This window comes from Pleurodeles waltl, chromosome 12, assembly GCF_031143425.1.
Source record: "Pleurodeles waltl isolate 20211129_DDA chromosome 12, aPleWal1.hap1.20221129, whole genome shotgun sequence".
Classification (NCBI taxonomy): Eukaryota; Metazoa; Chordata; class Amphibia; order Caudata; family Salamandridae; genus Pleurodeles; species Pleurodeles waltl.
In genome coordinates, this window is record NC_090451.1 from 645,192,074 (window position 1) to 645,216,366 (window position 24,293).

A 24,293-nucleotide genomic window follows, 5' to 3' on the forward strand; every position below is an offset into this window, starting at 1 on the left:
ACCCAACAAATCAACGCTCTCACCTCCTCATGCTTCAACACACTCCGTATACTGAAAAACATTCAAATGGATCCCCACAGAGACCAGAAAACTGTCACTCACGCACTCATCAGCAGCAGGCTTGATTACGGAAACGCCCTCTACGCCGGCACCACTCTAAAACTCAAGCGCAAACTACACGCATCCAGAACTCAGCAGCACGACTCATCCTCGACCTCCCCCGACACAAACACATCTCTCCACACCTCAAATCCCTCCACTGGCTCCCCATTGACAAAAGGATCACCTTCAAGATCCTCATCCTAGCACACAAATCACTCCACAACACAGGCCCTGCCTACCACGAGAGTCACCTTCCACACCCCCACACGAAACGTCCGCTCAGCTGACCTCTCTCACGCCTCTGTCCCCCGCATCAAACACACCACCACCGGGGGTAGATCCTTCTCCTACCTTGCACCCAAAACCTGGAACGCCCTCACAACCCACCTTCGCAAGACCCAAAACCTACTTCTTTTCAGGAAGGGCCTCAAAACCTGGCTTTTCGAACAGTGAACCTCCCAGCCCCTTTTGAAAGTGTTTCCTGGCCCCCGATCGCAGCTGTGCTGCGATCGGGGGCCAGGAAACACTTTCAGGAAGGCCTCGTAAGAAAGGGGAGACCCTCCCCTTTCTTACGAGGCCTTCCCGAACGTGGGGAAGGCCGTTTTCCCCATCGAAGCAGGAAGCGGCCGCAAGGCTGCTTCCTGCTTTGATGGGGAAAACACCTTTGAGACGTCACAAAGGGGCGGGGGGAGACACGGAAGCTTCTGTGTCTCCCGGGAAAAGTAAAAAAAATCCTCGGGTGCAACACACCCGAGTATTTATTAACACCCTCCCTGGTGTCGGCCACTGGTCGTGACCCGCACCAGGGAGGTAGTGCGGGCGTCGGCCAGTGGCATTTATTGAAGACAACAATAGCAACTATTGGTATAGAAGCAGTCTTTTCCCAAGGAAAATTAACTAGATATAAAACAAATACCTCTAGGACATCTCTACTATATATAAACGTCACTTAAGAAAGCAACAACCATCCAATTTGTTAGAGTTCACGCAAACGGCTTAAGACACCACCATCAGGTAATAGTAGTATAAAGGTGAATAAGATTGTAAGTGAGAAAAGGAACCTTGAAAGTCAAGCAAACACCAAGGTTAGACAATGGCCCTACTATGAACTAGAAAAGGTCTTCCATACATAAATCAAAATTGTACAAAATATTCCATAACAAAAATAATCCGATTGCAAACATCAATTTGTATATTCTATATAGGGAGAACACTCTGCAAAGTGTGAACCCAAATTAGAAGTTATAAAGTAAACACCTATTTCCCTCATGTACATTGTATATGAACATCCTCACAGAGAAGTACACTATTCAAGTGTAAATTCCTTCAGAAAACAAAGAAATCTCAATCAGAATAACCCCTTAAGAGTCAATGATATTAAGCACATTGTACAATAGAGTGAATAGAATCGACCAAGAACAATGTTCAAAAACATGTATAAACCAACAAATGTTTACACAAAGGTGTAGAATAGGCAACCAAGCTGTAATGGCTATAAGGCAGAACCTTTAGGACCAAAACCTATAGGTCATTATGAGTTTGGTGGGCAGCAGAACTCTTTGCCGCCATGTGACTGCCAGTGCAGTGAAGTCCCCGCTGGCCCAGGGCCTTTACATTGATGCCGGCTTCTAATGGAGCTGGCGCCAATGTGGCTGTGCGGCGGGTGCAGCAGCACCCGTTGCGCATTTCACTGCCCGTAATTCGGGCAGTGAAATGCACAACGGGGCTGTGCATGGGAGCCCCTGCACTACCCATGCCAAGTGTATGCGCAGCGCAGGGGCCCCCAGGGGGGCCCGAGTCACCCATTCTGCCAGCCTTTCCCTGGCGGTGTAAACCGCCAAGAAAAGGCTGGTGGAAGGGCACTTATAACCTCCAGGGTGGCGCAGTATGCAGCACTACCCTGGAGGATTACAAACGCCGAGGCCGCCAGGTTGCTGGCTGGAGTTTTCACCATGGTGCTCTGCCATGGTCATAATATGGGGGGCGGACCGCCATTACCGCGGCAGTCCGCCCGCCACCGTGAGTCTGGCAGTCTCCAGACTGCCAGACTCATAATGAGGGCCATAATGTCTTAAGGCTCCCAAGATGATAACCTTATTGTTTATAATGTACTAAAGCCAGGAATTGTAGAAAATATTTTAAATCCAAGTAATGTCATCTATCATTTAAACGCAATGCAAGTACCAGCTGTAAAAATAGAACCCTCATAAACGAATAATGTAGGCTACCAGCTACCTTCTCTGAAAATACAAAAAGGAATTTTGTGACAAACACCCTCAGTGCAGTACAGCCCCATCGATGGAATATCATTTTATTGATGAACATCAATAAATGAAAAATAAGGTCATACAAATACCACATAAAAGTATAAGAGACACTTCAACATAATAAACGTGTTTACTAAGAGGAGTCTTTAAAAAACACTTTCTTTTTTAAAAAAAAGGTATACCAAGACTCCCATGGAGTTGCAAATATCAAAAGTTCCCTATAAGGGATACCAAAATGATTTATGGTATCGAAAGTTAGAAGAAAATAACACTTTATAGAGGGTGGGACTCTGTACCCTCCAAAGAGGGTCTAATAGTTCACAAGGTGAGCAATCTCGCCTCAGTATATTTATATCAATGCTCACTAAGCATACAAAGGATACTCCACTTAGAGTAAGGTACATACCATGAAGGTATCAACTCTTGAGCTCAAGCCCTTCTTCAGGGTAAAGAGAACTGTATGACCGGTATATCATGTATCAGCCTGTTAAGAATCAAAAAAGAAATAAACAGCTGAATAGCTGTCACAGACAGACCCGAAGTAGAAAGTCACCACTTTTGCACCAAGTAGTAAACATTAATAATGAATCACTTATCGTGGTATAGTTGTGTCTACTTAAAAGCATATGACTCCACCTAAAAAGAGTCCTTCTGAATAGACGCACCTATAATACCCCTTATTATCCTAATAGGCCAGAGATAAGGGTCATGATAAAACATGCAAAGAACCTAAGGGTCATCACCTTAAGCAGAAACACTACACTAGTTGTCACCAGTTGAAGTACATATGACAACTCAGTCATTTATAAACATTCTAGGTGTGTCTAGGTAGTTTTGTCACCACCCAGCTCTAAATTGCTTGCAAAGCCGAATCAGTCTGCAAACCAAATCAATGTACACCATCTAAAAAGCATATCTTTCAGGCTATTCTGTACAGCCTCAGAAAACCCAGATTGACGCAGCCATGCATGTCTATGCAAGGCAACTAACTGAGCCATAGCTCTACCGACAGAATCTATGGTATCCACAGCACATTTTATGGTGAAGTTAGCCGCTTCTCGGCCATCTTACAACACTGCCTGTAGGAATTCACCACTGGCTTCCTATGGAAGAGAAGGCAGTACGCGTGACACTGTGTCCCATAATGCATGATATGTGTGTAAAACACATGCCGTTTTTAAAAACCTCAATGCTGAGCTGTCAGAAGAGAAAATATTTCCCCACAATCTACCAGTCATCTTGACTTTATTTGGTAGAACCAAACGTTGGACACTAGGGCCCGCCTAAGCCATAGCAGCCTGTACCACCAAACTTTTCATGGTGGTATGTCGCAAGTAACAAACTGGGTCCCCAGGGGCAGGTTGATGTCTATGTACTATAGCCCGGTCAACCGGAGCTCCAGTTACTGGTTTCGCCCAAGGTCCTATAAAAATGGTCATATAGAGACTCATTATAAGGGAGTAAAGGCTCCACTCCTATCTCACCTTGGTGAAGAACATCTACTAAAGGATCTGTGGATAATTCCACTGATAGAAGCTGCTAATCTAAGATTACAGCTGCTCTCAATACCTCAGCTAAGAGGAACTCGCCTCTGCTGCCATAACCAGGCGAAAGTAAGTCTGAAACTGGAGAGGACTTAACTCCACTAGCCTCACCCAATTCATTCAGCCAATTGTTCTCCAAAGGAGACACAAGTGTTGTCCAAAGGGTTTCAACATCCTACAATCTTTTCAACTTCAAAACGGTGTGTTCCCGTAGGGAAAATAGTAACAGGTTCTATAAGGACAGATGGAGTTTGTTTAAAGCAGACGGCTCCATTGGCATGTCATCCGATGCCGTCATATCGACATCAGAAAGAGCAACTGGCTTGGCGTCGACTGGTGCTGCCAACGTCATTGGCTGAATCAACTCTGATGTCGAAGGTGGGACCCCGAAGAGCTGTGCACTGGAGCTGCTACGAATCCAACAATGGATTCAGAGGGCCCAACTGTCACTGAGGGTGGACCCGCTGGCGTGTACAGTCAGGTCACCTCTCAACTCCTTAGGGCTAAGAAGTACACCAGAGGGGGGGCTGGGGCCCAAAGACTTCATGCAGGGCATTATAATACTCCCGCATTTAGGCTAGTCGCCCGGCTCCAGGAAATCTGGGGAGTCGCAGGGTGGGCTCCTGTGAATGCTCCACAACCGATGGTTAGGAGACGGCATCGGAGACACCCTATTCACATGGTGGTTTTGACCGCTTCTGCTTCGGAGCCTCCTTTGACGGTAATGGCCCCTCATACAAACTGCTCCTCCATCGGTCTCTAGACCTCCGAAAGTCACGCCGCCATCATTTTCATGCAACGCTCTGTCAATGCCTTTGGCCGAAGACGGTGACAGGAACCACAATCCTCAGCGTCATGGTGTTCTCCAATGGCCCCTCATACAAACTGCTCCTTGATCGGTCTCTAGACCTCTGAAACTCATGCCACCATCATTTTCATGCAACGCTCTGTCAATGCCTTTGGCCGAAGACGGTGACAGGAACCACAATCCTCAGTCATGGTGTTCTCCAAGGCACCACATACAGATGGTATGAGGCTCTGTGATGACAACTGTCTGCCACAAGATCCGCAGGGCTTAAACTCTGAAGACATTGCGAAAAAACAGTTTCCTCGACAAAAAGTCGAGATGGGCCAAAAAATGGCCCCTAACTGCTACGGATCTGCTTTGCAGCCGCGGAAAACAAACAACTGATGTTGGTGTGTCAGCGAGGGGGTTAAGGGACTCCATCGACATCACATCTGGTGGATGACGTGGATAGGGAGATGTGCGACACGCAGATGTGTTATAGGAAAACATTTCCAGATCAAGTCTCGTGCCTGGGGGAGGACTCTGAAGCAAGAGATCTGCGGCTAGATGTCTCTATCAGATTGGAATGATTCTTGGTGTACTCTACATCTTTCTGTCCATTAAAAAGGACTTTTTCATTGTAAGTCTCAGCAAGAGAATTGTATTTATTATGTACAAAATGTGGCTTATCAATATCATTGCCTAGGGCAGCATAGCAACGTTTGTGTATATGAAGCGGATGGAAGGGCTGCAATCCCTTCTAATCTATTGTAAATTAAAAGTTGAGCACATGAAAGCCGACATTCCAGTCTCAAGACATCTGGCTGTAGGAACCATATGGGATTTTTGTACGCCACATAGATGAGCATTTTACTTGCAGCATATACGGTGAGCCACTAGACTGAAGTGCGCTTGAGCGAAATGGAGTAATAGATCAAAATGTAATCTTACCAAGCTTGATCCACTCGCATGCTACCCCTCAGTTTTTCATTTGTTGGGGCAGCCAGAGGCCACATTGAAGGCTGCACTTCTCAAGCAGTGATTAGAGTACAGATTTTCCCGAACACCAAGACTTAAAGGCCACTTCTAGTAATTGTGTGTGTACTCTGTTCACAGAATGGTTTACAGAGGAACAAGTTGTGGTTCCATGTAACCACAAGGAACAGTCAGCCATATCATTCCTGTTGGGGCTTAGTGTAACCATTTCGGCAATAAGCCTTTCCTTCCATTTGCTTGGGAATAGGCAGGTCTGTTTAAAAACTACAAGCAGAATACTTGCTTCCCAAAAAATGTGTAATCCGTACTAGACTCAAATAATGTCTTGCCACGAGCAGATCTTTGATCTGAAACAGTTTGTGATAAAAATAAAGATCTGTGTCAAGAGTGTTTTGCACCCTGAACTTCTTAAATGTTTTACTGCAACTTATGGCTGTTCTCAGGGTACAGAACAGTAACCTTACCATGTGTGGTAACAAAAGTCCTTTTAGTCCTTCCTAAAACATTTTTTATTTATCCAAACAGTAAACAGATGTAGCCAAATCAGGTTTCATTCACAGCATTCATTTTATTATTCATCCAAACATAAGCCAAGTTATGGAAAATCTCACAAGTGAGAGGGAACAAACTCGGCATATCAAGTCATGTGCTGGAGGCAAAAGCACTGTTAAAAGTTTATCCGAAGGCTTGAGTCTTTGGAAATGTCTGGTTTCGGTTATGTAAGGCTTGCTCAAGCACACCACTCATTCGTCTCTGGCAGCATCCCAGCCCTTTCATGCTCTTGAAAGAACTTGCGAGTTTAACGAATCATTGGGACTGGCAGTCAATAGCACCACTCCATAAAAAAACACATGTTGCGGGAATCGTTTAGATGTAACACAAGCCTGTCACACCACAGCGAGGGCTGCAATCTTATTAGTAAATGAAATGTTTTTATTGAGATGTAAAGCACATATGAAAAACAAGGAAATCACATTTTAAAATAGCATCTTGGAGTTCAGGAAGAATACAGCGCGTTATCTTTCTCTTTTAATTCAGTCACTAGATTCCAAGTCCAAGGAGTAGCATTCCCTGGTCTCTTACTAGACACAAGAGGCTCTGCTCTGGAAATGTCTCCGTCTACTTTCACCATTTTAGCACTGGTGTCTGGTGCAACGCCTGGTGCACTTATGCTCCTTGGCGGGACTCCCGTCGGCACCAACTGTTCTTTCTTTTGACAAAACTGGGTAGGACTCATCTCTGGTGACAAGGATGCAGAACGTGGGTATGTTGGAGAGGTCATCAAATTGTTGTGAAGGAGCAGAATAAAGCCACAGTTGTTCGGATTTGGTGCCAACAGGTTTTGCCCAAATGGAGTGTTCAAACCTCCAAGTTCTACTTGACTTGGAGGGGGATTTGGGATAGGAGAGGAATGCATCCATGTTAAATTCATGATTGGCCAATCAGCACGCAGTGGAGTACCCTCCCTATGAGAATCTGTGAGTTCACATTCAATCTCGGTCGGGGCAGTGACAGTTGTGGGTTTTCTGGTATTCTTTTGACTCGGGCTCAGTATACGGGGGCTTTTCAAAGAGCGAATAAACAGTTTTGCCCGCTGTGTGGATTTGACTTTAATCTCAGGGTTGTTGCTGTTCTCAATCTGAGGAGAAAGTAAGACAAACGATTAGAACACCAAGATTTCAAAACGAGGCGTTTCTTGTAAGTGTCTCAGTCCGTTTCGTACACACCCAAGCAGAATTTGGTAAGTTAAACATGTCTGCACAGCCAAGTGTGAAATTACATAATGTGGAAAACAGAACCTTGGTGCGTAGTTTCGGACATATTAAAGCCACATAGTAAATACTTATTGAAACTAACAAACTGTACTTTATTCTGAATAGGTTATGTTAAGCAACTGCCGTCCATAGGCACAACAGTAAACACAGCTCGATGTTTGTATTTTAGTTGTACGTAAAATTGTGACCATGGTCCTTTGTGGAAAATAGGGAATATTTTGTCCAGGAGAAGGATATAAGTATTTTATGTTTAAACATGTTTACGCAATAAAAATGCAATGGTTTACACATTAACAAACCAGTCCAGATTTTACTTCTCATGCGTCATCTACATTTTACCAAACAGACAACATTAATTTGAAAACCATGATACCTAGCGGAAATGTCTGTCCAGTCAAAATCTCAAACTCACAGACAAAAGTGGGAAGGGTTAATCTGACAAGTGTCCACTTTTTTCAACTGCCAGAGAAAAAGATAACCTTCCCAGTAACCCCTTAACTTTCTTATTATGAGGGTTTAACCTCTAAAATAAGTCAAAAGGTTGACAAAGTAAGTTTTAAACCACTTTCCCTTTTTAGTGTCAATCAATCAGGGATTTGTAAAGCGCACTCTTCACCCTGAGGGTCTCAAGGCGTTGGGGAGGGGGGAGAATGTGGTTTTGGTGGTGGGGGGAGGGGGTGGGGGGGAGGTTCTGCTACTGCTTTAACAGCCAGGGCTTGAGAAGTTTCCTGAAGGTAAGGAGGTCTTTGGTCTGGCGCAGGTGGGTGTAAAGAGTGTTCCACGTTTTGGCAGCGAGGTGCGAGAATGATCTACTGCCGGTTGTAGTTCTGCGGACGCGTGGGACGGTTGTGAGGGCGAGGTCGGTGGAGCGGAGATGCCGGGACGGGGTGTAGAAGGAGAGTCGTCTGTTGAGGTATTCTGGTCCGGTGTTGTGCAGTGATTTGTGAGCATGGGTGAGAAGTTTGAAGGTGATTCTTTTGTTGACTGGGAGCCAGACGGGTTTTTCAGGTGGTCTGTGATGTGGCAGTGGCGGGGGATTCCAGGATGAGGCATGCAGAGGTGTTCTGGATGCGTTGCAGCCTCTTCTGGAGTTTGGCCGTGGATCCTGCATAAAGGGCATTGCCGTAGTCCAGTTTGCTGCTTATGAGGACTTGGGTGACTGTTCTTCTGGTTTCGGTGGGTATCCATTTGTAGATCTTTCGGAGTATGCAGGGGGGTTTTGAAGCAGGAGGAGGAGATGGCCTTGACTTGCTGGGTCATGGATAGTGAGGGGTCCAAGATGAATCCTAGGTTGTGTGCGTAGTCGGAGCGGTTCAGGGAGTGGCAGGCCACCAGGAGTCATCCCATGCGGAGAGGGTGGAGCCTGGGACTTCCGTCTTGTTGGAACTGAGTTTGAGGCAGCTGCCCTTCATCCATTCAGCGATGGCCTTCACTCCTTCGTGGAGGTAGGTCTTGGTGGAGTCCTAGGTGACTGCTACTAAATAGCTTAAGTGACTGGGCCCTCTAACTTGGAGGTGACAATTTTAGCAATCAGGTGTCAGATTTTTATCAGATTGTATTTTAACGAGGATAGGACAGGAAACTATCCAGTACGAACAATGCAGAAAATATTTTGTTTCCTCTCCTTTCTGGATTCTCACAATTGCTGGGCATGAAAATATTCAGCTATTCTGAATGCTAACCTTTAATTCGGAGAATAGGTGCTATCCTCTAACTTGTGAGGCTTGAAATGTAGACGAGATCAGTCCTATGATTACACATTTTTATAAAGGTCTGAATGACTGCTCCTATATTATATATTATGTTAGGAACAGAGTCTCTATTTGTCAGTGATTTGCACCCTTTCCAAGTAGGGACCCTCACTCTAGTCAGGGTAAGGAAGCCACATAGCTAAGATAACCCCTGCTCACACTCTTAGTAACATGGCTCAAGAAGTCAGGCTTATCTCAGAGGCAATGTGTAAAGTATTTGTACACACACACGCACACACACACACAAAGTAACACAGTGAAACACCATAAAAGTACTCCACACAAGTTTAGAAAGGTAGCCAATATTTATCTGAGCAAAACAAGACCAAAAGAACAAAAATCCCACTTACACAAGCAAAGATACATATTTTCAAAGATTAAACCTTAGTATATTGCTTAGAAACACAATAGTTCCAACTGGGGTTATCACAACATCTTGACAGAGTTGTTTCCAAAAGTCTGACATGACTCAGGAGGGAGTGCGGGACAGTCACCGAGTCGCAAGGACTCTGGGTACTGTACCTTGGAAGACGAGGAGGAAACAAAGATGTTGAAGGGAGGCAAGATGTCACTGAAGCCAGTTTGGCGTTGCTTCCTTAATCCCACCGGAGAGGTGAGGCATTGGTTCCTTACGCTAGACAGGGGAGGTGTGGCTTTGGCTCCATACGGTTGCAGGGGAGGTGATGCGATGTTGGCAGTGAGGCATGGTACCTTGCAATAAGGCGGGGAGGTCGATGTATCCAGCAGGACAAGACGCGAGGCGTTGACTTCGAAATCAGACCACAGGGCCACAGGTGCTGCACAGAGTCATAGCCAGGTGCCACGAACATTGGTGACACCGCGCTCTGGACTCATGCTGTGGTGCGACTTTTGAGTCACTGCAGCTGCACCGGGCCTGCAGCGTCGGTCGCAGTTTTTGCACTCAGCAGGGATCACGGGTCCGGTGCAGGCAGCGGCGCGGAGTCGGACAGCAGTGTCAGTTCTGACTCCAAGGGCCCCAAAACTGGATTTGGCACCACTTAGCAAGTCAGGACTCTCAGCAAGAGAGCCCAGGCACTGGCCGGTGAAGTCTTTGATGTCTCCAAGACTTAACAGGTGGCATGCTCAGTCCAAGCCCTTGGAGAACCTTTGGAAGCAGGATGTAGAAAGCAAAGTCCAGTCCTTTCATTCCCAGGACAGAAGCAGCGAGCAGCAGGCCAGCACAGGCAGAGTGTCAGTCGCTGTTACAGCATCCAGCTCTTTTTCCTGGCAGAATGTCCTCAGTCCAGAAGGATTATAATTATGTGGTGTCAGAGGTCCAGTACTTTTACCCATTTCTGTCTCTGAAGTAGGCAAACTTCAAAGAGAAGTCTTTGTAGTGCACACGACCCTGCCTTTCCCTGCCCTGGCTCCAGACACACTCCAAGGGGTTGGAGAAGGATTTGTGTGGGGACAGGCACAGCCCTTTTCAGGTGCAAGTGTCAGCTCCTCCTAACACTCTAGCTCAGGAAGGCCCATCAGCCTGGTGATGGGCCATCAGAATATGCACGGCACATCTCAGCTCCCCCTGTGTAACTGTCTAGAGTGAATACACAAACAACCCAACTGTCATCCTGACCCAGACGTGTATTCAGCAGACAGGCAGAGGCACAGAATAGTTAAGCAAGAAAATGCCCACTTTCTATAAGTGGCGTTTTCAAATGTACAATTCAAAAATCAACTTGACCAAAAGATTTATTATTAAATTGGGAGTGCAGAGACCCCAAACTCCACATCTCTATCTACCTCCACTGGGAAATTACACTTAAAAGATATTTCAAGGCAATCCCCTGTTACAGGAGAGATAGGTCTTGCAATAGTGAAAAGCTAAATTAGTAGCAGTTCATAATCAGTACATGTAAAACACACCAGTATATGTCCCACCTTTTAAATACACTGCCCCCTGCTCCCAGGCCCTCCCTTGGGCCTACTTTAGGGGTGACTTACAGGTAATAAAAGGGAAGGTTTTGTCCTGGCAAGTGGGTGCACTTGCCAGGTCTACTGGGCAGTTTAAAACTGCTCACTGCAATGGCAGGCCTGAGACGTGTGCTGGGCTATACGTGTGGGTGGCACAAACAGTGATGCAGGCCCACTAGTAGCATTTGATTTACAGGCCCTGGGCACACCTTGTGCACTATACTAGGGACTTACTAGTAGATCAGATATGACAATCATGGATAAACCAATAACCAGTACATTTTAGACAGACAGCATATGCATTTTAACACTAGTTAGCAGTGGTAAAGTGCCCAGAGTCCTACAGCCAACCAAAACAAGTTAAAAAAATAGGAGGAGGAAGGCAAAGCGTTTGGGGGTAGCACTGCAAAATAAATGGCCAGGTCCATCACATATGGATACATGATGGAGCGGGTCTATGATGAAAAATCCTTTTTTTCTAGAGTCATACTTTTTAAATAACTGTCATGCTCATGAACTGGTATGAACATGGCTAAATCAGAAGGGAAATGAAAGAGGATTTACTCCCATGATTCAAATAGCAGGCAGGCGAGAGAAGAAATATCAAATTCCTCCAGATAACGAATGCAAGCACAAAAAATTAACCATGTTATTGAGCCAAAAACATAAAATGTCATCTTACATTTCGCATCTTGCACTCTGGCTCGTCTTGAACATACTCCGGGGGGGAACGGCTGTTCATTATCACATGTGGGAACCAGACCTTCAGCATCATCTCAACCTGTAGCAGGGTTCCCAAGTATCTTTCACTGCAAACACAAGAAGAACAATATAATTACAAAACGTATTTGTTTTAAATACTTCTCAAGAGCAATAAATATTAGTCAAATCCCATTTCAAAACCGGCGCTCTGATGGGAAAGGTGGTCCGTGGGCACGGCAAAAAGCCACTTACACAGATAACAGAATATGCACTTCTTTCTGCAACCATCACATCAAGACTACATACTACTTTTTTTCAAAAGAAGTTGTTAATAATATGAAAAACATTTTATAAGCACAGCAGTTTAAAAGTTAGAAGGCCATGGTAAGACTATTTTAAAAAACAATCTGTTTCCCTGATTTCACTAGCATTATAGAAGTATTATTTCCTTGTTAACAAGCATAGCCAACATACCCCCAATTAAACTGAGCTGAACGTGTTGCCTGGTATGGACACTAATGACTACATACACACCCACAGAAATATCTGATGGGCAACAGAATGAAGCAGCTGTACTTAGTAAAGTCCAGCTTAAGATTGGAGGGGGATACTGAATGAAAAATCTCAATGATTTTCTGGACTGAACTGACTGATTCCTAGGACTTAAAACCTACCGAAGTAAGTTGGCCCCCAGATGTTATAATTAAGATTCAGTTTGCAGAAGTCATAATGGGAGCATTCTCTTCGCTAGTGCCCCAGCAGCTTATGGACAAGTATGTAGCATTACAACTGGTTCCAGCGTGATGGAAAATAGTTGCAACACCATTTGTTATTCCTTTGGGATGTTCCACAGGTTCAGAAAAATATCATATAAAGCCAGAGGCTCAAAAAAGGTCCCTAACGAATAGTGAATGATTAAGCAGTCAGGGAGTCGTGATCTCCACAATAACAATTAACACCCCAGATTACCCAATATTAAAACATGATAAGCAATTTGAACTTACTTTGTAAAATATATGAAGTTCAGAATGCACATACCATTGTATTAATGGTGCAACTAATACACGCAAAGTACACAACCTCATTAGTAATAGTGCATCGCTTTTTTCCTTTTTACACAAAGGTTAGTGGTAGCATATCGTTTTACATCCATCTAGCTTGTTGTAGTACAATTTGGATTTGCACGACCCCTTAAGGATATAAGAATAGCGCTGGGTATTCTCTCGAAGAGTAACTTAATTACTTTCGTTTGATTTCAGTGTTGTTTAATATGTTGACGACATATACATAATCGATGATGGTTTAAACATTACATGTATATAGAATAGTTACAGTGTTTTGTAATGTACGCAATAAAGTGAGCATCAGTAAATTAAAAGTTATGCTATTTAAATGTAATATTTTTAGGTTATGAATTATTCAATTAAAGAAGAGAACGCGCAACTTGGCTCTTGGAAAAATGTGGAACACTTTAGACTCCCAGACATTAATTGGATTCTTCAATTTTGGCATAACATATTTACATATACATGGAATACACAAATAGTAAATGCTTACAATTGAATCAGAAATATAAATTACCAAGAACCTCATGCACAACTATTTGCAGAGCACTATTTCCCTTTTATTCTAGCATTGCTTAACCCTTTGAAAAGAACTGCACTCTCACAAAGGTTTTACAACACGGAGATTCTTACCCCATCTCAGGCTTTTGCAGCACTCCAACAATCCTCTGAATTCTGTCCATGGCAACACTCTGCTGAAAACTACTTAACCCTGTAAAATCAGAGAGAAGGAATCATTGAGAAAACAGTTTATTTCAAAACAAGCATGCTTAAATAATGAACTCGTTGTAAATCTTTTTCAATCAGGGACTGGGATGCAAGATAATTAAAAAACACAAGAGCTGCCCCTTCCAGCATGAGAACATGCAGGAAATTATATACTAAAAAGCACGGTGAAATCTAACTTCTGGTGCTTACTTGGGGGCAAATGAGTTCTGAATAAAAGTTGACAAGTGTTAAACATCAAGCAATTATGAATTCAGCCAACATGAAACTGTTATTTGACACCTGGTGTTAAGGTCGAGCCTGCATGAGCATATGTCCTAGCATGTGTGCTCTCACTTGCAAAGCTTTTGTGTTCAGTGATGGACTTGGACCTACCCACTGCTTGCCATTTGTTGGTTTCAGTGTCCCTCATTTACTGCCTCTTAATTGGCCAGAGCAGGGCAAATGTCACTTCCGTTCCTTTCGGGGGGGGGGGGGGGGGGGGGCATGGACCAAGCACAGATTGATTCAATTTAATTAGAACTGACTTTGCCTCAGTCAGTTGTATTTTCCATCTAGTTTGAGCAGGACCCTGACCCACTGTAGGTGTTTTCACACCTGCTATTTTTCCTAAAAATGTCTCTCAGAATCTGCAGTAATTGACTCCATTCGATGGCTTTTATTCAGTGTTAGAAATCATTAAAAGTGTTTATAATGTTCATTTCAATTGGTTTTCTAGCACTAAGCCTCCCCTTTTTGTGAAGTGCCTTTCGTGGAAGGAAACTGTCACAGACCCTCACAACGTCTGCGTGCCTGTCTCCCCACCTCACATTCCACTAAGGACTGTAAACGTTGCCAAAAATTGTCCAAAGGGAGGTTAAAGGACAGAAAAGGCATTAGACTGAGGGAAACAGGTAGAACTTGAGGCAAAAGAGAAGAAAGAGCAAAAAGGCCCCTAGAGAAGTTTGTTACTGTGCGCATTCCTCTTCTAAGGACTCCCTCAGGGGAGCGCAAAAGAGAGAAAAATAACAAAAAGAAATGAATGAGTCCCCATCACCATTGGCTTTCTCGTTCAATGTCAAAGATATCATCCTCAGTGAAGGAGATGGTGATGTCTTCCTCGCTGTCGCGAACAGTTTAACTGTTTAAGGTACATCATCACTTGATAATAGGCAAATCAATAACAATTGAAATTCAAAGGAATATCACATGTGCCTTCACTCATCAGACATCAACGAAGCTGCCACCACTATACCGTTTATCCTCAAGATAAAACTCACTGTTGAAGCCGAGGTGCTAGCCACCGGAGCAGACCTAAACATGGTTTTCGGTAACACCATTCAACGTAATTAGGCCACTTTGAAGCCAACCAACTATTCGACTTGAAGGATCTCGATGTTTGTATTTTCCATGTAGAGTCACTCATCCGATTTGGCCCCTAATGAGGCTATATCTTTCTCCTGCCCAAGCTCTGAGACTAGCGAGGCCTCCAAGTGTTAAACCTATTACAGGAACATCTACAGAGTTTCAAACCACCATTTTCACCAGAGCCAACGCAAGTAACGAAGTTCACATCCTTGTCTCCAATACGGAAGAGATAACTAACATCTAGATACTATCCACTGTGGAGTCCTTGCAAGAGCATGCATCTTCGGGCAGAGTCTGATTAGCACCCTCTCCTAGGTATAGACTATCTCGAATAAGCTCACCACTGGTATCATCCTGTTCTACTATGGAAACTTCTTCCTAAACTATCACTCCTCTCAAGAACTCAAGACTCGCTCGCTAGAATTTCACCTGCTGATCACATGAACTCCTTCGATAACATGCTCAATAGGGAAGAGAATACACTTAGCGAATACCTACAACTAAACTTAATGTTTCTAAAGTCATGGAGACCATAAATCCAAAGGTTTCACCCAGACGCTTCTTGGCTTTCCTAAGAGGGAGGGTGTTTATATAACTCTTCTAATGCAAGCATAATAGGCCGTTCCTTTCCTCATTATTTAGAGATGTTAGAATAAATATTCAGAAACGTTTTCCTGAAAGGGCTTTTGAGGGGTGTTTACTGTATTTCATTATGCTGGCCTCTAAACTCTCCCACACATCTATATGTGTATTTTGTATCCTAAGCCTTCCATGAGGCTATAGTGCTATGATAATAAGCTGCAGCCTGCTTGCTTGCTCAACCACACGAGGAAGTAGGGCAGGACAGCTCATGATGCCCGAGGACCAAAGTGTGCAGCCAACAATAATGAAACCACCCCTACACATTACATAACCTATTTACACGAAGAAATGATTACAGCAGCTGAGAAAGTTATTGCCTTCGAACAATGCTCACCACAAGATAATTTTTATTTATCGCTGCTGAAAAAATAGTTTACTATAAGGCATGAGGCATTTTGTCTAAACATACACACACACAAAAACATACATACACACACAATATAAAGCTAGGTGGGTCTATTTTTGAATGTAGGTACTTTTTAAAGGAAGTGAACGGCACATGTAAGGATTTTCTTACTGAAAAAAAGATTGCCTATTGATCTGAAGTTAAGTGACTTGCAGAACAGATGAGTGAATAAGAGGGCTGCTTCCAAGCAATGTAAAGGGACCTGCGTCCTCAGAAAGCTCCTTTATCAACGGCCCTTAAAGTCCTCCTTCGAAGACACAGACATCCCCAGTGGCTGCCATGCTTCTCCAGTCTACCCATTCCTCTGCCTCATGCAACACTACAGACTTGTAATTATTTTCCTACTCTGCTGAAGATGGGGTTGATGAAAATAACATTCAGGAGACTGAAGTCAAGGAAACCAAAAAGGAATGAAGCAACATTCTGCAGTAATGGAACAGTATTTGTAAATACATCTATGAACTGTTGCAGTTCACCAGGTGGCAACATTCAGCACTTAGTAAATGGCAATCATAGATACAGTATGTCTATAAAAGGTTACCTCGCTCGAATCGGCCCCTCTTCAGTCCATTTAAAAGTTCTGTCAGCGGTTTGATGAAGCCCTGCAGTTCTTTGCACTGGGTAGAGAAAAAAAAACATTGAAGCTGCAGAAGATTGTACCTTTCTTCTTCGAGTTCTAACAATGAATGGATTTCTGTATTTTCTACTTCAGTGAGTTTATATATTTACATCGTGTTCTACAACATACCCAAATTAACAAACAATCAGAAGAACTGACATTGTTTGACAGTACTGTAGTTATATTCTAACTAAAATATTGGATTAGAGCATTAAAGTTAGCTACCTTTTCAGCAAAGATTCGGTCCCCTTCTGATATGAATGAGTCCGCAACTCTCCTATTCAGTTCAGCTCTTGTCAGCCTGCCCTCTTCATCTTGCTCTCTTGGCCTCTTTATGCCAGGTGTTTTTGAGGTGACAAAATGGTCTAGTCCGTCTTTTTCGATTAATGGAAGAACAGATAACTTTAGTTCGCCTTTATCTCTCTTTTGTTCATAGGTCCTCTTGTGCACATTGGCATTTCCGCCACTGGCCCAAGAGTGACCGGAAGACATGGTTCTATTTTGTAACAGAAAAGGGTACCGTGCACAAGGATTTGAAGATTGCAGGTAGCCCAAAGGATGCAGCCCAGTCCTTAGTGACCTGTACTTGTGGTCCAGGCATTTCATATTGGATTTCATAAATGCAGTCCGCTGTGATTCCGGTGAAAGTGAGAGTCTCTTCATGTCTGCATCATCTCCTTTCCTGTCGTTTACTTCCTGTGCATTTTTTTCATCCTCATCACAACCATCAGACAAGAAAACGTCCAAGTCATCATCATAGTCATCTTCGATACTGCTGCTGCTGTCCAAAGAATACACCGAATCACAGGAAGACAGGTAGTCTGAGGACTCTGCATCTTCCATCGAAAAAACAGTCTGTACCAGAAAAAAAGAGAGGCAAAAGGTTGAGCATTTCATGCACTCATAATATACTTTTTCATGTTAGTTATTTCAAATACATCTTAATTAAAAAAAGACATAGAGCTTATTGTAGGTCAGGTCAATATTTAGAAACACGCTTTCTTCTGTGGAACAAAAGTGTCAACCTCTCTCCACGCTCCACGAACTTCTGCCAAATCCATAACTACTACTTCATAAAACGTCATTGCAAAGGAAGTAGAAACAAGAGGGTCCTGCTCTTTCCATGTGAGTTGGCATACTGATAAAGAATTCTTGTCCCCAACATCGAGGAGATACGGTCTGGGACAAGTTATGTTAATTTATTTTGTCAAGTTTTTTTGTTTATTTTGTCAACTGGACAAATAGGTCCAACCTCCTGTAGCTCACATCGATTGGCCGCCACTTTAAAGTACCACAGTATGGATCTTTGAAAAAGGGTTATCTGCCACTTAAGGCATAGCTTGCACCTGTCTGTAGTTCAAACTTGTTTATATGACCCTCACATGGCCATTCATTTATCTTGGCTGGTCCTCCACCACTGAAAAGTGAATGCTGCTGCATAAATATGGAACTTTTAGAAAATGAAGGAAATCTATCTGGTCCTTAAAAAGAATGCAAGCGAGTGTAGTTCTCTTTTATATATCGAACACTCTCAAAGTGACAATACCAGATTAAAAAATAAAAAACTATATGATTTAAATAAATGGAACAAAAAGGCTAACTACCAAAAAATTGAGAAAAATAGTTCGCCCACCTGTTTCAAAGAGACAACGGGCACCCTATACACGAACAGTACATTTATTGTAATTTTTTTCAAATAATACTATGCTCAACTATATGCTGCAAACAGTACAATCACTCTTAAAAAGACATTGGGACAGCTGAGGAGAAGGACATGCTCAACAATTATTTTTTAAGGTTGAAACTTCTTGAAAGCGACTTCAGCCATACCTAGACAAAGTCTGCTAGGCACATGGCTATTGGAAGGTCTTTTATATAATGTTTGCAGATGAAAATGCCTCTCCACTAGAAACTCTAATACATCTTTAATAAATCGCTTCACAGACAACTGTTTGTTTCTCATGAACTGCAGCTGAGTTGATCATCTTGCTAATTCCTGAAGAAGGCAAAGATCATGCCCTAACAAAAAAATGTTACACCTATGTTATTAATAAACCTGAAGGACAAAATCCATGAAAATATCCTTACAGGGAGGCTGAAAAAGTAATCACCAAGTTAATGCATCCATCACAATTAGGCTTCATGAAGGGTCAAGTGGTGTGTGATAATCTGCCAAGCGATTGACAAATCCCAGGCTATTTCTTGCCCAGTGGTGACCAAAGCATTGCATGCAGAAAAGACCTTTGATGAAGTCTGTAGGTCTTATCAAAACGCCACATTCCAGCACTTCACTCTAGTGATCATTTAGTAGGAGTGGGGAAGGTGCTCTATGCCTACAATAGCAAGAATTATAACTACTGGTATCCGAACGTTTGCCTACCACCCATGTCAAGGCACAGGACAAGGCTGTCTTATCTTATTTCTTTTAGCTATCAATCCATTTATACATTAACCACCCAGATATTAACAGCATAAACTTTAAATTACATTTTCAAACGAGCACCGTACTTTGGTGATACTGTAATTTTTACACTAAAGAAGCTAAATCTATTCCAGTTCAGTATACAGTAGATATTATCCAAAAATAATTCGAAGCCTCAGGTTACTGTTTGAACAGAGATTAAACAGAGATTTTTCCCTAAACTTGTCATGCCTCCTAGACTCCATAAAAAAACAGGTTTAGAAAGACAACCTCAATTCATTAGGTACTTGGGCATTTGTGTCTCTAAAGACCGGAGTTAGTAAGGTATAGTGAGAATATCCAATCAAAAATCTAAGGCCAAGAGCTAAGGGCCACAATCTCCCACGTACGTACACCTTAATAGGAGAGCTTGCAGACTTTCAAAATGATATCACCGTTTTTAATTTTCCTCTCAAACATGTTACAGATCAGCCTCGGCCACAGACCTAGGACCAAAAGAAAACTGCCGGCTATACGTCTGTAACTAGCAGGAAATACGACGCTTTAGGGCACAGACCAGATTGTAAGAGGAAGCAACAAGAAAGGACCAGACTGAAAAAGGAAGTTGCAGGCCCAGACTTTCATAGGCCAGGGACCAAATGAAAAAGAAAGGTTCTAGGACTCAAAACCGAAAGAAAGAGGAGGTTCCATACTCGAGTCATATAGAAAAAATAATTTGCAACAGCAGGACCGGATGGAAAGAGACGTTTGTGGGGCAGAACCAGGTGAAAAGAAGAGATTGTAGACAAGGACCAAATGGAAAGACCTGGCTGAAAGCATAGGCCCACATGCAAAGACGAGGTTGACAGCACAGAATAGACAAAGTTGGCGTCAGTGACCTGATGGAATAACGAGGTTGGGGACCGGGATCAGATTAGGCAGTGTTAACAAGCTGTGGCCAGAGGGGAGATTATGGTCACAAAGTATGTACATTTATAAGGTCATAGAGTAGGATCAGCACAACATAGATATGCACTAGAGGACATTAAAAGCAAAGGGGTTTCCCAAAGATGTAGAACAGGTCTTCAACAAGAATCACATGGTCTACTTGGTGAACAAGGAGCAATGTTACAGATGAAATTGCTGAACCTAGAATTTTAAATGATCACACACAGAGCAACACAATAAAACCATAATCCCTGAAAGGATAGAATTTGGCAAAAGCCATCTCCTCTGACACTTTATTTACTGTCCCACTTACTAAAACACCTGGAACTTATTACCCCCCCACACCGTTCTTCGATGAAAAGTACCTAGTTGATAGTGAAAGCAAACAAGAAAAGTGAGCTTAATCCAAGGAGACCTGCTAGAAAAGGGGGAGCAAAATACAATTGTCACCTCAAAGGATATGGTGAACCAAACATGGACTTTGTGGAAGCCTAAAACTGAAACGACTAGTGAAGGAACTTCTCTTATTGGGCATTCGGCACATTCACTTTGACAAAACGTGCCTGACTTTTCAAATCAACTAAGTATGTGGTACTAGTGGCAACTTGCTGTGCTTTTAGGACATGGTTGAGGAGATTCTTTTGCTTCGTAAAACATCCTGCTGGGAGATCGAACCAAACCTGTGCCCTGTCCTGTCCCTCTCGCCACCCATATTCAAACCATATTTGTATACCAAGCCCCCACTTCCCCCACTGGGACTGTAAGTAATAGAATGGCGCTGGCGCTTAGAAACTGGGGCCTTTAACATGTAGGCCAGTAACTCATTGTAGTTCATCTGCGGCTGTTGTCCTTTTGCTATTTGGAGACAGTTATGACTACAGTTGCTTCATGAAACGTACAGGTTGTATGCAATTTTCTAAGACACTTATGTAATGTATTAAAAAGCGCCAAAACACGGCACAGCAACACTATGAAAATATCACCCGAGCAGTACAAAGCTCTGTGTGCGTTGCACAGCACTCCTCGCCGTAAAGCAGAAGCCACGTACTGTGCATCAGAAAGGCCAGACAATAGGCAGAGATTAGTCACGGCCCTTTGAATACAGGACGCGAGCATCCGCTTCTCTCGACAACTGGCAGTTCAGTACAACGCTATAGAAGAGGAGCCCATTCATCTGGTTCATTCATAAAATCCACATTTCGCTGCAGCGTGAAAGAACTCTGACGCCAGCCAGATCCGCTTGTACCACCAGTCGAGAGGGTAAAAGGAGCAGGAAGAAAGGAGAGCTGAATCATCCCCTGGCAAAGCAGTACTTACGGCTGCCACTTGTAGCTCAATGGCTGAGCACCGCGGGGCTGGGCAGAGGGTCAGTCCAGCTGAGACTTCGCTCTCTCTCATTCCTTCTACTATTCTACCTAGCAGGAAAGTGCCCTTCCCATCCGTTTTTTCAATCAGAGCACGAGGAAACGAATCTGCTTCACTACCGCCTACTGATGCACCATGCATTTGTCGAGCTGAAGGAAACTATAATTTGGCCTTAATGGTCCAGTTCAACTTTCAGTATGTGCGTATGTGGGGTACACGAAGAATGGGGGGTGAAACCAAGAACTGCAATGTGAGGGGGTAGAAGAGTATAAACGTTCGGAGGGGTGAGGTGCAGGGTCTGTGCAGGCAGAATCCAAGGGAGGGTTTGTCCGGTCTGCATGCTGTCATCAATCGAGCTGGCACAGTGAGTAACGAAAACCAAGCGCAACACAGGAGACTCGCTGTCTTGTCCAATGTAACAAAGCGTAGAGGAGTCGTAATCCACAGGTACTGAAAATAAAATCACAGACCTTCAAACAGCTGAACAAAAGATGAAAATCTCTATTTTGGAAAAATAAGGCGACATAAAACCAAGGCCGAATACCTAGCACAGTGAGCAGTCAAAAGCTCCGGAACTTGCATTACAATGGACGTTTAACAACACCAGAAAAACATGTACACGATATGCAGACCTTGCACAACAAGCAGCTGCAGATTTTTTTTTGTTTTGTTAAATGTGTCGAGTTCTAACGGTTCAAAAGTTACTAAAAATGGGTTCGACTCAGTCGATGGTCATCCTTAAGTTTCTTATTTCTGTATTTGGTTGTTAAACCTGCACTAGTAAGGTGAAATCTTTAGTATCATGTGTAAACATGAATAAACAATTAAGAATTGCTAAAACAAAATGCGTCGCATTGTTTTGCTTTTTTCTTGCCGCGTAATTTTGAGAACCCTTTTGCATTAGTTGGTGCTCCCTTGTCGCATAATTTCAAACGCCCCGACAGTAAGGTACTGGTAACATTAATTGATTCGCGTTGAATGTACAAATGACACCAGAACTACAGAAGGCAATAGACAACAATATAACAAAACTTTGTAAATATGTGTTTGCTAGTGTTAGAATAAACAGCGGTGGGGGAGGAAATGGGCAGGTTACCTAAAATCGCGGCGTATATGGGTGGTGGTCATCCTGCCAAGACTATCCTTCAGGAAACACATAGGCAGTATATACCCAACAACTGCTGCATGTGATACCCATTATTGGCTTGGTTAGGGAGATGGGAGGGAGATCCGGAGAATGTAGAAGACCCTGAATAAGACACCGTGTGCAGAGGAGACTGCCAAAATTGTCAGTCTGTGGGGGGAGGCGGATTTGACTCGGCTGCCAGTCAGCAAGGGGATAGTCCTGCCATGTTCTCTGTAAGGGTTACGCCCAGAATCTAGAATCTGCAAGGGACCGGTGGGTCATACGACGCCGGCAGCACGATTGGGGATACTCCCCTAAGTCTGTTGGCCAGGGATGTACGTACCCAGGGCACGACAGACTTCACGTGTGTGAGACATGCCCACCTAATATGTATGGCGACACCTTCAGTCCCTTAAGTCTGCAGGGCTGTAACAAGCACTGACAGTCTGCAAGAGGGGTGGGACGTACCCACCTGCCAAGATTGCATTGGGATACCCTCACGTCGGCTACATGATGGGTTGCACCAAGCACTGACAGTCCTCACAATAAATATAGAGCCGGCTGGCAGGAGGCAAGTGGGGAGGGGGGTCGCAGGCTTGAGCACATCAGAACCTATGCCCAGCGCCGATGCATGCAGGGCCGGATGGGACAGACCCTACAGGAAAAATGCACCCATATGGTGCCTATACAGGGGACATTGCCAGCTAAAATAGTATGCGGAGAACGGGCGGAGATTCCAACACTGACAGTCTGCGGGAATGGAAAGACCTACAATACAAGTAGTATTCCTCGGTCATGTCTGTAGAGGCTGCACCTAGCCCTGCCTGGCTGTCTGGGCTGGGATTCACTGGCGGACTCTCGGACTGGCGCGGGATGAACTCCCCAGACCCCAGCACACAAGGGTCGGCATTTCTCCTCACCTCCACGGAGTTGGTCATGGCGACTGCTGGGCCCGCTTCAGGGGCCTCGCGCCTGCGGCTGACGACTCTCGGGCGGGTACCTCACTCTCCTTGTTCCCGGGAAGTGGCCGCTCACGCCCTCTGAGCCCTCGCGCCGATGCTCAGGTGCCTCGAATCCCTTTGTCTCTCTCGACCCACTGTCAATTATTCTCACCGCCGCCTCGCGCTGCAACTGTCACTGGCAGTCCTGAGCACCCTCCCCTAACCTCATAGAAAGTCGTCCACGCACTGCTACACGTGCCCCCCGGCACGTGCCTTTCCCTATGTTGGTATAATCTCGCACAGCCATTGGCTGAAGCTGAGGGGTGGGGGCCTTGCCATCTCGCCTCAGACGTCATTGGCTCTAACAAGCCTCAGTGGCTGCCCAATAGAGACGGTTCTGCGAGAAGATTGGCTGAAGTGATGTCAATGAAACTCCGCCCAGGCATGTGGATGTTTTAGAGCGTTACCGAGCTCGTGTGGCATGGGACGTGGGAAACCCCAGGTGCTAGGGCATTGAGGCTGAATACGGTTGATAGACAAAAACGAAGGACAAGCATGCAACATTCAGCCGACTGCCAACCTGGAATGCATAACTATAGACCTTGTATCGGCTAGCTTCACGACGAAGGGACTTTTAAACCTTGTCAATAGTATCCGAATCACAATGGCTTAGTAAACTCCGTACACAGCTAAATAGAACGATTGTAAATAATATTGTCTGAAGTACTTTCGTATTACTGCATGTATGTTCTGTATTACTGCCGGTTATTATTTTGATCGCATTTCTATTTTGATATATATTCTTCTTAATGAGCTCTAATCTCGAGGTTCGCGCAGTGTCCCTATAAA

The 24,293-nt window shown here is 44.0% G+C and overlaps 1 protein-coding gene across 1 annotated transcript; it reads right to left on the bottom strand.

The window, feature by feature from the left end:
* Positions 1–6,244: 6,244 nt before the first annotated feature.
* Positions 6,245–23,642, bottom strand: CIART (circadian associated repressor of transcription). Its single transcript, XM_069218218.1, has 6 exons — positions 23,424–23,642; positions 16,889–17,518; positions 16,586–16,661; positions 13,557–13,635; positions 11,840–11,966; positions 6,245–7,335 (listed from the first exon to the last, which is right to left on the bottom strand). Exons 1-6 carry the CDS (start codon positions 23,439–23,441, stop codon positions 6,694–6,696), a joined length of 1,572 nt encoding a protein of 523 aa, XP_069074319.1. The 5' UTR covers positions 23,442–23,642; the 3' UTR covers positions 6,245–6,693.
* Between the last annotated feature and the right edge of the window lie 651 nt (positions 23,643–24,293).